The sequence below is a fragment of the Scyliorhinus canicula genome, chromosome 1, assembly GCF_902713615.1.
Source record: "Scyliorhinus canicula chromosome 1, sScyCan1.1, whole genome shotgun sequence".
In the NCBI taxonomy this organism is placed as follows: Eukaryota; Metazoa; Chordata; class Chondrichthyes; order Carcharhiniformes; family Scyliorhinidae; genus Scyliorhinus; species Scyliorhinus canicula.
This window is the reverse complement of record NC_052146.1, coordinates 165,706,131-165,719,660: the sequence shown is the minus strand read 5'-3', so window position 1 is coordinate 165,719,660 and position 13,530 is coordinate 165,706,131. Positions and strand designations below refer to the sequence as shown.

The following is a 13,530-nucleotide window of genomic DNA, read 5'->3' as shown; positions in this document are numbered from 1 at the left end:
GTGGGACCAGGCAGGGGTGCCCCCTGTCCCCCTTGCTCTTTGCACTGGCGATTGAACCTCTGGCTATGGCGTTGAGGGAGTCAGGGAGATGGAGGGGTTTGGTGCGGGGTGGGGAGGAACATCGGGTATCGCTGTAAGCGGACGACTTGCTGTTGTATGTAGCGGACCCAGAGGGGGGAATGCCGGGGGTGATGGAGCTGTTAGCGGAATTTGGGGGCTTCTCGGGCTATAAGCTAAATTTAGGAAAGAGCGAAGTATTTGTCGTGCACCCGGGAGATCAAGAGGAGGGAATTGGGAGGCTCCCTTTTAGGAGGGCAGTGAAGAGTTTCAGATACCTGGGGGTGCAGGTGGCCAGGAGTTGGGGGACTCTCCATAAGCTTAACTTCACCAGACTAGTGGAGCAGATGGAGGAGGAATTTAAAAGGTGGGACATGGTGCCGCTGTCGTTGGCGGGTAGAGTGCAGTCCGTCAAAATGACGGTTCTCCCGAGGTTTTTGTTCCTCTTCCAGTGCCTGCCCATCTTTATCCCTAGGGCCTTTTTTAAAAGGGTGACCAGCAGCATCATGGGCTTTGTTTGGGCGCATGGCACCCCGAGGGTGAAGAGGGTCTTTTTGGAACAGGGTAGAGATAGGGGGGGGCTGGCGTTGCCCAATCTCTCGGGGTACTACTGGGCGGCCAATGGGTCGATGGTGCGCAAGTGGGTGATGGAGGGGGAGGGGGTAGCATGGAAACGGATGAAACGGACTGGGGGCCCTGGTAACGGCGCCGTGGCCACTCCCTCCCACGAGGTATACCACGAGTCCGGTGGTGGCGACTACCCTCAAGATTTGGGGGCAGTGGAGGCGACATAGGGGGGGGAAGTGGGGGGCTCGATGGAGACTCCGTTGAGGGGGAACCATAGGTTCGTCCCGGGGACCATGGATGGGGGATTTCAGCGTTGGTACAGAGCGGGCATCAGACAGCTGAGGGACCTGTTTATCGACGGGAGGTTTGCGAGCCTGGGGGAGTTGGAGGAGAAATTTGGGCTCCCCCCCGGGAAACATGTTCAGGTATCTGCAGGTAAAGGCATTTGCTAGGCGGCAGGTGGAGGGATTCCCTGCGCTTCCCGCGAGGGGGGTGAGGGACAGGGTGCTTTCGGGGTTCTGGGTCGGAGAGGGGAAGATATCCGATATTTACAAGGTTATGCAGGAGGTGGAAGAGGCGTCAGTAGAGGATCTGAAAACTAAGTGGGAGGGGGAACTGGGGGAACAGATCGAAGACAGGACATGGGCTGATGCCCTGGAGAGGGTTAATTCTTCCTCCTGGTGTGCGCGGCTTAGCCTCATTTAATTCAAGGTGCTGCACAGGGCCCACATGACTGGGACGAGGATGAGTAGATTCTTTGGGGGTGAGGATAGGTGTGTCAGGTGCTCGGGGAGTCCAGCGAACCATGGCCATATGTTCTGGGCATGCCCGGCACTGGAGGAGTTCTGGAAGGGGGTGGCGAGGACGATGTCAAGGGTGGTGGGATCCAGGGTCAAGCCAGGATGGGGACTCGCGATTTTTGGGGTTGGGGTGGAGCCGGGATTGCAGGAGGCGAAAGAGGCCGGTGTGCTGGCCTTTGCATCCCTAGTAGCCCGGCGAAGGATTTTGCTACAATGGAAGGATGCGAGGCCCCCGAGTGTGGTACCTGGATCAATGACATGGCGGGGTTTATTAGGCTAGAGAAGGTCAAATTCGCACTAAGAGGATCGGTACAAGGGTTCTTCATGCGGTGGCAACCTTTCCTCGACTTTCTGGCTCAACGATAGGGTACTGGGACAGTAGCAGCAGCAACCCGGGGGGGAGGGGGGTGGGGGGGGGGGGGGGGGGGGGAGACGATGACTATGTTTGTTTATTTTATTTAAATTTGATTTATTTAATTTAAATTTATGGTTGAGTTCTCTTGTTGCGGTTGGGGGGGGTGGGGTGGGATACATGTGTTGATACGGTTTGGGGGGTGTTACGGTTGTTATGGGGTAGTTTGTTGCATATTATTGTTTGTTGTTATATTTTTATATTTTCTGTAAAAAATTCCAATAAAAATTATTTTTTAAAAAATGACGGATCAGACAGTTCACAGGCCCACGAGGTACCCAGCATGCTTAATGTCATGTACCTGCAGACGCGACTCTGGCGGCCAGGAGAGGTGGATGTTTCAAGGGATGAGCCACTTTTGGGAAATTTAACAGAACAGCTGAGGCATGCACTGTTCTAAGCAGATATCTGAGGTGTCCAGATGATGACAAGCAGACACCTACCGTATATACTCGCGTATCATGCGATCTCGCGTATCATGCGACCCCTAAATTTTCGCCCCCAAAACATGATTTTATGCTATATCTCATGTATCATGCGAGTCACTTTTTTGGAAATTAATGCCCAAACTAAAACTTCCAAATGGTATCATAGTCTGTGGATTCTGCAGAGTGGATTCTGTTGTGAAAGCTGTTCGCGAATCGAACAGCTTTCCAGCTGGCTTGACTAGCGTCGTGCAGCCACTTGACGTATCCATTCATAAAAACAGCAAGTAAAACACCCGCAAATTTTGTATCCCGCGTATCCTGCGACCCCCCAAATTTAGGTTACAATTTAGGTCTTCAAAAGTCACATGATATGCGAGTATATAAAGTACTAAGAATTAAGGTGTCCAATTTCTGATGGAGCCTGCCTACTCCTCCTTCTTCCACAACCTTTCCTTTTCTTCAACCCCTGCTTTTAATTCATGTCGGCTAGACACACGCATCAAACTCATATATGTACATTGCAGAATTAACGGTCAGTAGGACTCATACGTCGGCAAGACAGCAAATCAAACTCATACAAGTAGATCACCAAATTACGGGTTCAGTACGATCCCTTTACGGTGGGGTGGGGGGGGCAACCAGACCGGGGGGGGGGGGGGGGGGAGGGGCAACCAGACAGGGGGTGGGGGGGGCAACCAGACAGGGGGTGGGGGGGGGGGCAACCAGACGGGGGGGGGGGGGGCAACCAGACGGGGGTGGGGGGGCAACCAGACGGGGGTGGGGGGGCAACCAGACGGGGGTGGGGGGGGCAACCAGACGGGGGTGGGGGGGCAACCAGACGGGGGTGGGGGGGGGCAACCAGACGGGGGTGGGGGGGGCAACCAGACGGGGGTGGGGGGGGCAACCAGACGGGGGTGGGGGGGGGCAACCAGACGGGGGTGGGGGGGGCAACCAGACGGGGGTGGGGGGGGCAACCAGACGGGGGTGGGGGGGGCAACCAGACGGGGGTGGGGGGGGCAACCAGACGGGGGTGGGGGGGGCAACCAGACGGGGGTGGGGGGGGCAACCAGACGGGGTGGGGGGGGCAAGAAGACGGGGGTGGGGGGGGCAAGAAGACGGGGGTGGGGGGAGCAACCAGACGGGGGTGGGAGGGGGCAACCAGACGGGGGTGGGAGGGGCAACCTGACGGGGGTGGGGGGGGCAACCAGACGGGGGGGGCAACCAGACAGGGGTGGGGGGGCAACCAGACGGGGGTGGGGGGGGCAACCAGACGGGGGTGGGGGGGCAACCAGACGGGGGTGGGGGGGGCAACCAGACAGGGGTGGGGGGGGGCAACCAGACGGGGGTGGGGGGGGCAACCAGACGGGGGTGGGGGGGGCAACCAGACGGGGGTGGGGGGGGGGGCAACCAGACGGGGGTGGGGGGGGCAACCAGACGGGGGTGGGGGGGGCAACCAGACGGGGGGGGGGGGGCAACCAGACGGGGGTGGGGGGCAACCAGACGGGGGTGGGGGGGCAACCAGACGGGGGTGGGGGGGCAACCAGACGGGGGTGGGGGGGCAATCAGACAGGGGGGGGGGGCAACCAGATGGGGTGGGGGGGCAACCAGATGGGGTGGGGCGGGGCAAACCAGACGGGGTGGGGGGGCAACCAGACGGGGTGGGGGGGGGGGGGGGGCAACCAGACGGGGTGGGGGGGGGGGGCAATCAGACGGGGTGGGGGGGGGGGGGCAATCAGACAGGGTGGGGGGGCAACCAGACGGGGTGGGGGGGGCAACCAGACGGGGGGGGGGGCAACCAGACGGGGTGGGGGGGGGGGCAACCAGACGGGGGGGGGGGGGGGGGGGGCAACCAGACGGGGTGGGGGGGGGGCAACCAGGACGGGGGGGGGGGGGAAACAGACGGGGGGGGGCAACCAGACGGGGGGGGGGGGGCACCAGACGGGGGGGGGGGGGCAACCAGACGGGGGGGGGGGCAACCAGACGGGGGGGGGGGGCAACCAGACGGGGGGGGGGGCAACCAGCCGGGGTGGGGGGGGGCAACCAGACGGGGTGGGGGGGGGCAACCAGACGGGGTGGGGGGGGCAACCAGACGGGGTGGGGGGGGCCACCAGACGGGGGTGGGGGGGGGGCAACCAGACGGGGTGGGGGGGGGGGGGGGGGGGCAACCAGACGGGGTGGGGGGGGGGGGGCAACCAGACGGGGGGCGCGCTCAGTCCCCAGCCCGAGGGCCCTCCTGCCTCCCCCGGTCTCTCCCCCTCTCCCGCCCCCGCTCACCAGGCGGCTTTGAGGCTGCTCCTGCCACTCGACTCCCCGACACGATCACGGCCCGAGCCCCGGGGCCCAACAACCGGCAGAGCGCCTGGCCCAGCATCACCGTTATCAATCTGCGTCGGCAGCGCGTCATCACACAGCGACCGGTAGCGACACCGCCACATCCATAGCAACGAGCAGGCTAGCAACAAGGACATCCCATAGGGGTCTGGTATTTTTTTTTTGGGGGGGGGTCTGGTATTTTTTTTTGGGGGGGGGTCTGGTATTTTTTTTTGGGGGGGGTCTGGATTTTTTGGGGGGGTCTGGGATTTTTTTGGGGGGGGTCTGGGATTTTGGGGGGGTCTGGGATTTTGGGGGGGGGTCTGGGATTTTGGGGGGGTCTGGGATTTTGGGGGGGGGTCTGGGATTTTGGGGGGTCTGGGATTTTGGGGGGGTCTGGGATTTTGGGGGGGTGTCTGGGATTTTTTGGGGGGTCTGGGATTTTTTTGGGGGGGTCTGGGATTTTTTGGGGGGGTCTGGGATTTTTTTGGGGGGTCTGGTATTTTTGGGGGGTCTGGTATTTTTGGGGGGGTCTGGGATTTTTGGGGGGGGTCTGGGATTTTTCGGGGTGGGTCTGGCATTTTTTTGGGGGGGTGTGGGATTTTTGGGGGTCTGGGATTTTTGGGGGGTGGGTCTGGTATTTTGTGGGAGGGGGTCTGGGATTTTGTGGGGGCAGTCTAGGATTTTTGTGGGGGTGGGGGTCTGGGAATTTTGGGGGGCGGGGTTTGGGATTTTGGGGGGGTCTGGGATTTTGGGGGGTCTGGGATTTTGGGGGGGTCTGGGATTTTTTGAGGGGGTCTAGATTTTTGGGGGGGTGGGGTCTGGGATTTTTGGGGGCGGGGCCTGGGATTTTGGGGGGTCTGGGATTTTTGGGGGGTCTGGCATTTTTGGGGGTCTGGGATTTTTGGGGGGGTTTGGGATTTTTGGGGGGGTGGGGTCTGGGATTTTTGGGGGGGTCTGGGATGTTTTGGGGGATCTGGGATTTTTTGGGGCGTCTGGGATTTTTGGGGGGTTTGGGATTTTGGGGTGTCTGGGATTTTTTTTGGGGGGTGGGGTCTGGGATTTTTGGGGGGCGGGGTCTGGGATTTTTTGGGGGGGTCTGGGATTTTTGGGGGGTCTGGGATTTTTGGGGGGGTCTGGGATTTTTGGGGAGTCTGGGATTTTTGGGGGTCTGGGATTTTTGGGGGGGGGTTTGGGATTTTTGGGGGGTGGGGTCTGGGATTTTTGGGGGGATCTGGTATGTTTTGGGGGGGTCTGGGATTTTTGGGGGGTCTGGGATTTTTTTGGGGCGTCTGGGATATTTGGGGGGTTTGGGATTTTTGGGGGTCTGGGATTTTTTTGGGGGGGTGGGGTCTGGGATTTTTGGGGGCGGGGTCTGGGATTTTTGGGGGGGTCTGGGATTTTTTGGGGGGGTCTGGGATTTTTTGGGGGGTCTGGGATTTTTGGGGGGTCTGGTATTTTTGGGGGGGTCTGGGATTTTTGGGGGGGTCTGGGATTTTTCGGGGTGGGTCTGGCATTTTTTTTGGGGGTGTGTGGGATTTTTGGGGGTCTGGGATTTTTGGGGGGTGGGTCTGGTATTTTGTGGGAGGGGGTCTGGGATTTTGTGGGGGCAGTCTAGGATTTTTGTGGGGGTGGGGGTCTGGGAATTTTGGGGGGCGGGGTTTGGGATTTTGGGGGGTCTGGGATTTTGGGGGGTCTGGGATTTTTTGAGGGGGTCTAGATTTTTGGGGGGGTGGGGTCTGGGATTTTTGGGGGCGGGGCCTGGGATTTTGGGGGGTCTGGGATTTTTGGGGGGTCTGGCATTTTTGGGGGTCTGGGATTTTTGGGGGGGTTTGGGATTTTTGGGGGGGTGGGGTCTGGGATTTTTGGGGGGGTCTGGGATGTTTTGGGGGATCTGGGATTTTTTGGGGCGTCTGGGATTTTTGGGGGGTTTGGGATTTTGGGGTGTCTGGGATTTTTTTGGGGGGTGGGGTCTGGGATTTTTGGGGGGCGGGGTCTGGGATTTTTGGGGGGGTCTGGGATTTTTGGGGGGTCTGGGATTTTTGGGGGGGTCTGGGATTTTTGGGGAGTCTGGGATTTTTGGGGGTCTGGGATTTTTGGGGGGGGTTTGGGATTTTTGGGGGGTGGGGTCTGGGATTTTTGGGGGGATCTGGTATGTTTTGGGGGGGTCTGGGATTTTTGGGGGGTCTGGGATTTTTTTGGGGCGTCTGGGATATTTGGGGGGTTTGGGATTTTTGGGGGTCTGGGATTTTTTTGGGGGGTGGGGTCTGGGATTTTTGGGGGCGGGGTCTGGGATTTTTGGGGGGGTCTGGTATTTTTTGGGGGGCCTGGGATTTTATTGGGGGGGTCTGGGATTTTTTTTGGGGGGGTCTGGGATATTTTGGGGGGTCTGGGATTTTGGGGGGTCTGGGATTTTTGGGGGGAGAGGGATAGGGGGGAGAGGGATTGGGGGGTGGGGGAGAGGGATTGGGGAGTGGGGGGAGAGGGATTGGGGGTGGGGAGAGGGATTGGGGGGAGAGGGATTGGGGGAGAAGGATTTGGGGAGAGGGATTGGGAGGAGGGATTGGGGGGAGAGGGATTGGGGGGAGAGGGATTGGGTGGAGGGATTGGGGGGGAAAGGGATTGGGGGGGCGAGGAGACTGGGATGGGGAGAGGGTCTGGGATGGGGGTGGTTGGAATGGGATGGTGTGGGTGGAATGGGAGGGGGTGGAGACTGGGATAGGGAGAGGGTCTGGGATGGGAGGGGGAGGAGTCTGGGATGGAGAGAGAGTCTGGGATGGGATGGGTGGAATGGGAGGGGGAGGAGACTGGGATTGGGACAGGGTCTGGGATGGGGGTAGGTGGAATGGGAGGGGGAGGAGACTGGGAAGGGGAGAGGGTCGAATGGGCAGAGTGTCTGGAATATGCAGAGTCTCGAAGAGGAGGGGCCTGGAATAGGGAGGGGTGAGGTGTCATTGAAGTGAGGGCTAGAATTCTCTGCAGCTCTTCCTCCATCTCAGAGCCGCAAAATGGTTCTCCTTTCGCCTCACTTTCCAGCCTCGAGATTCAATGGATTAGTTCCGCTACCTGCAGGATGATTCCATCAGCAAACACAGCTTCCTCCCCCTTTTCAGTTGTGATCTCTGCATTTATCTCTATTTGTTTCACTTGTTTATTTATCTTTGTAGTATAAATAATATTGAAAGGGAAAGGTCGGGCAATAATTGCAGACCCTGGATGATGAGAGAGGTAGAGGTGGAAATTGAAAGGAAGTCATACGCATATGACAAATGTCAGGTGAAAGTAGAATGGAGAATCAGGAAGTGAAAAAAATAATCAGAAAAGCAAGAAGGGAGCATGAAAAGAGACTGGCAGCTAACATCAAAGAGAATCCCAAGAACTTCTACAAGCATGGAGATAATAAAAGGGTGGTAAAAGAAGGAGTAGAGATGAAAGGGATTTACAAAAGGGAATTTGTGTGGAGACAGAAGAAATAGCAGAAGTATTAAACAAATAGAACATAGAACAGGCCCTTCGGCCCTCAATGTTGTGCCGAGCCATGATCACCCTACTCAAACCCACGTATCCACCCTATACCCGTAACCCAACAACCCCCCCCCCCCTTAACCTTACATTTATTAGGACACTACAGGCAATTTAGCATGGCCAATCCACCTAACCCGCACATCTTTGGACTGTGGGAGGAAACCGGAGCACCCGGAGGAAACCCACGCACACAGGGGGAGGACGTGCAGACTCCACACAGACAGTGACCCAGCCGGGAATCGAACCTGGGACCCTGGAGCTGTGAAGCATTTATGCTAACCACCATGCTACCCTGCTGCCCCAAATACTTTGCACCTGTCTTTACAAAGGAAGGGATGCATTCAGGCTGAGGTGAGAGAGGTGGCAACTGGTACACTCGAAGAATTTACAATTGAGAAAGAGTGTTAGAAAAGCTATCTTTAATTCACTTTGACAAAGAGTCACCCATACTCGAAACATTAGCTCCATTCTCTCGCCACAGATGCTGTCAGACCTGCTGAGATTGCTAGCATTTCTGTCTTTATTTCAGATTGGATTGGATTTGTTTATTGTTACATGTACTGAAGTATAGGGAAAAGTATTGTTCTGCGTACAGTTCACACAGATCATTCCATATATGAAAAGAAAATATATAGGGCAAACATAAAATACACAATGTAAATTCATAGACAGGCATCAGGTGAAGCATACTGGAGTGTAGTACTATTCAGTAGAGAATATGTGTGAAGAGATCAGTCCATAAGAGGGTCGTTTAGGAATCTGGTAACAGCGGGGAAGAAGCTGCTTTTGAATCAGTTGGTGCGTGTTCTCAGACTTTTGTATCTCCTGCCCGATGGAAGAAGTTGGAAGAGAGAATAACCCGGGTGGGAGGGGTCTTTGATTGTGCTGCCCGCTTTCCCAAGGCAGCGGGATGAGTAGACAGAGTCAATAGATGGGAGGTGAATTTGTGTGATGGACTGTGCGGTGTTCATGATTCTCTGTAGTTTCTTACAGTCTTGAGCCGAAGTGCCATTGAGGGAGAGATTGTTGTCGTTACACCACTACACTCGGTTCTCTATCTCCGTCCTGTATTCTGACTCACCGTTATTTGAGATCCGACCCACTATGTTTGTGCCGTCAGCAAACCTGTAGATGGAGTTGGAGCCCTCAATATCTGCAAAACTAAAGAGCTGGTCATTGACTTCAGGAAGCAAAGACAGACACACCCCTGTCTGCATCAACAGGGCCAAGATGGAGATGGTCGACAGCTTTGCATTCCTAGGTGTGCACTTCAACAATCTGTCCTGGTCATCATCAGTAATTTGTTTTTACCTTTACTTGAATTTGATAAGGTACCAGGACCGGATGAGAAACGTCCAAGGATACTGAGGCAAGTGAGAGTGGGAATTGCAGAGGCACTGGTTATAATCTTCCTGTCTTCATAGACCCAGGGATGGTGCTGGAGGACTGGAGAATTGCGAATGTTACAATGATAGAATGTTCAAAAGGGGTGTAAGGATAAAACCAGCAACCACAGACCAGTCAGTTTTACTTCAGTGCTAGGGAAACATCTAGAAACTATAGTTTGGGATAAAATCAATAGTCACTTCTTCAAGTGCAGGGTAATTAAGGAAAGCCAGCATGGATTCATTAAGGGAAAATCATGTTTAACGAACTTGCTAGAACTTTTTCAGGAGGTAACAGAGAAGGTTGATAAGGACAACACTGTCAATGTGTTGTATGTGGATTTTCAAAAGGCATTTGAAACAGTGACAAACAACAGACTTGTCAGAAAAATTCAAGCTCATGGAATAAAAGGAAAAATAGACACTTGGCAGAAATTGGCTGAGTGACAGGAACCAGCGAATAGTGATAAATAGTTGTGTTTTAGATTGGAAGAAGGTTTATTTGAAAGTGGAGTTCCGCATGAGTCGATGTTGGGACCTTTGCTCTTCCTGTGCAGAGTTGACACATGAATGCTGCATGTTTCTGCACACTGTGATGTGCAGAGTTGATGCAAGCATGGTACATGTTTCTGCACACTGCATGTGCAGAGTTGGTACATGCGTGGTGCTCCTTTCACCCTGAGCATGTGCAGATTCAACGCATCCTTAGTGCGCACTTTCTGCACACAGAAAGGTTAGAGTAAACTTATTTGATGGTAGAATAGAAACTAAAATTAGATACTTATTGTTTTGCACAGGCTGATGAAATGTAACTCCGCCTACCCCTATTTACTGCAAAAGTTTTGTGAAATACAAGTTGCCTTTACAGCATTAGTGTAAGAATTTATATTGAGGCCTCAACCCAATTCCTCAGGGGTAAGAATCTATAACACAAAACTGTCCTTATTCATGTTGCATTTTTAATCATGTTAAAAATGAAAAACAATAATAATAATGATCTTTATTGTCACAAGTAGGCTTACACTGCAATGAAGTTACTGTGAAAATCCCCAAGTCGCCACATTCTGGCGCCTGTTCGGGTACAGAGAGGGAGAATTCAGAATGCCCTGTCCACCTAACAACACGTCTTTTGGGACTTATGGCAGGAAACCGGAGCACCCGGAGGAAACACACGCCAACACAGGGAGAACGAGCACCCGGAGGAAACACACGCAGACACAGGGAGAACGTGCAGACTCCTGGCGCTGTGAAGGAACAGTGCTAACCACTGTGCTACCGTGCTGCCCAACGATTTTGGCATCGGGCAATGCAGAATCCTGCCCCTTGCCTTTTGTTTGCCAGCCTCCTATTCTGCACTCTGTGTAAACCTGAGCTCATCCAAAAATCTGCTGCTCCTATTTGATTTGCATCAGATCCCAGTCAACCATCGCCCTTGTGCTGACTGACCTACATTCACTCTGAAATTCCAACACCTTGTGGTAAACACCACTGGGAGCACACTATGCGTATTACGGGACTGCCACTGTATTACAGGTACCACAGTAAATGCCAGCCTGCTGGCTCCTCCCAGCAGGCGCCGTATAAAAGTGTATGCTCTCCTGCGCTGCTCCCATTCTGGTTCCAGCTGCAGGAAGCTCAACATCCTGTGCAATAAAGCCTCAATTGTTTTGTCATTCTCGTCTCGTGCTCATTGATGATACATCAATTTATTGCACAAGGTTTTTAGAGATGAACGTCTTAATCAAGCCTGATCGCTTGGAGCTGAACCCTCACACAGCTGACGCCACAGCCACCTTCGAGCACTGGCTAGCCTGCTTTGAAGGATACCTCGGAGCATCCACTGAAGAACTCTCAGACCCGCAGAAGCTCCAGGTCCTCTACTCATGGGTGAGCCCACAAGTTTTTCCCCTCATCCGGGATGCGCCCACCTACACAGAAGCAATGGCGCTACTAAAGGGACAGCACATCAAATCTGTGAATCAAGTGTACCTCCTGGCCACGAGATGGCAACTCCCGGGGGAGTCTCAGGATGATTAATTGTGGGTTCTACAGATACTCGGTAGGAACTGTAACTGCCAGGCAGTTTCGGCAGTCCAACACACCGAACTACGAATCAGAGACCCTTATGTCACTGGCATTAAGTCTATTTATGTTCGCCAGCGGCTATTGGAAGGGGGCACGCTCAACCTTGCAGAGACTATGCAGCTTACTAACTCCCTAGAAGTGGCCTCCCGTAATCTGGAGGCCTGTACGTCGGAATACGCGGCACCCTTGTGAGCATCGTGGGCCCCACCAGCGGCCGACTTGAGTACACCGCAAGCCTGCGCCACCCGGCAGCCGACCAACTCCGGAGGGCCCAAATGTTACTTTTGTGGCCAGAGCAAACATCCCAGTGAGCGTGACCTGCAACGGGTGTGGGAAGAAGGGCCACTTCATTTCCCTTTGCCATGCCCAGTCGGTTGCCGCTGTTTCCAGGCCCAGCACCGCCAAGCCCCCCATGTATGATCCAGGGGTGCCTCCATCTTCTCCACCACAAGCCACGTGCGGCCCGTGGGTACCGCCATCTTCGGCGCTATCTTAGACTGTGCCTCAGGAACCCCTGCTCACCTGGCCGTTCGCGGCCAGCCGATACCTCCTGATACAGCTGATCAGCCCGGGACCTCCCAACATCTTCTGCATCACCCTTGATCAGTCTCAGCCCTTCAACCTCGCGACCGCTACGACAACGGTAAAGATCAACGGGCACGAGACGACCTGCCTCTTTGTCTCCGGGTGCACAGAGAGTTTCATCCACCCAGCTACGGTAAGACGCTGCACCCTCCCGGACCTCCCCGTCACCCAGAAAATCTCCCTGGCCTCCGGATCCCATTCCTTGAAAATCCGGGGGTACTGCGTCGCGACCCTCTCGCTACAGGGCATAGAGTACAGCAACTTCAGGCTCTACCATCCTCCCCCATCTGTGCACTGCCCTGTTACTAGGTCTCGATTTTCAATGCCACCTCCAAAGCCTTACTCTGAAATTCGGTGGACCCCTGCCCCCCCCCCCCTCACCATCTGTGGGCTCACAACCCTTAAGGTCGATCCACTTTCACTTTTCGCAAACCTCACCCCAGACTGTAAGCCCGTCGCCACGAGGAGCGGACGGTACAGTGCACAGGACAGGATCTTTATCAAGTCGGAGGTCTAACGGCTCCTGCAGGAGGGGGTCATTGAGGCCAGTAACAGCCCCTGGAGAGCTCAAGTCGTGGTAGTGAAGACTGGAGAGAAGCACAGGATGGTCGTTGACTACAGACAGACCATGCGGACAAGGCCTGCCCACTCATCAAGTCCACAGTTTTTCCCCTGACGGCTGAGGCCCGCTGGGCCTTCAACCAGATCAAGGCGGACATTGCGAGGGCCACAATGCACGCAGTCGACGAGCCCCTACCCTTTCAGGTGGAGAGCGATGCATTGGACGTAGCTCTGGCCGCCACCCAAAACCAGGCGGGCAGACCCGTGGCTTTCTTTTCCCGCACACTCCAGGCCTCCGAAATTCGGCACTCCTCTGTTGAAAAGGAGACCCAAGCCATTGTGGAAGCTGTGCGACATTGGGGGCATTACCTGGCCGGCAGGAGATTCACTCTCCTCACTGACCAACGGTCAGTGAATGTGGTAAACACCACTGGTAACATACTACGCGTATTACGGTACTGCCACTGTATTACAGGTACCACAGTAAATCCCGGCCAGCTGGCTCCTCCCAGCAGGCGGTGTATAAAAGTGTATGCTCTCCTGCGCTGCTCCCATTCTGGTTCCAGCTGTAGGAGGCTCAACATCTTGTGCAATAAAGCCTCAATTGTTTCGCCATTCTCGTCTCGTGATCATTGATGGTACATCACACCTCACATTTATATTGTCAGTCTTGTATTTCAATTCCTCCATGGTCTTCCCTCTCTCTAACTCTAACTTCCTGAAGCCGCACAGTTTTCCTCTCACTCTCTTCATTCCACTGACGCACGATCAATAGCTCAAACACTCAGATTGGGTACAACTGTGGCTTTATTGCA

General features: G+C 55.0%; 1 protein-coding gene across 1 annotated transcript in view; it reads right to left on the bottom strand.

Moving 5' to 3' along the window:
- The window catches only part of LOC119969026 (28S ribosomal protein S15, mitochondrial-like), a 48,240-nt gene extending 43,547 nt beyond the window's left edge, over window positions 1-4,693 (bottom strand). The window contains exon 1 of the mRNA XM_038802157.1: window positions 4,539-4,693. Within this exon, the coding sequence (XP_038658085.1) occupies window positions 4,539-4,668 (130 nt within the window). The 5' untranslated portion in view covers window positions 4,669-4,693. The remainder of the gene's footprint in view (window positions 1-4,538) is intronic.
- Window positions 4,694-13,530: the final 8,837 nt, after the last annotated feature.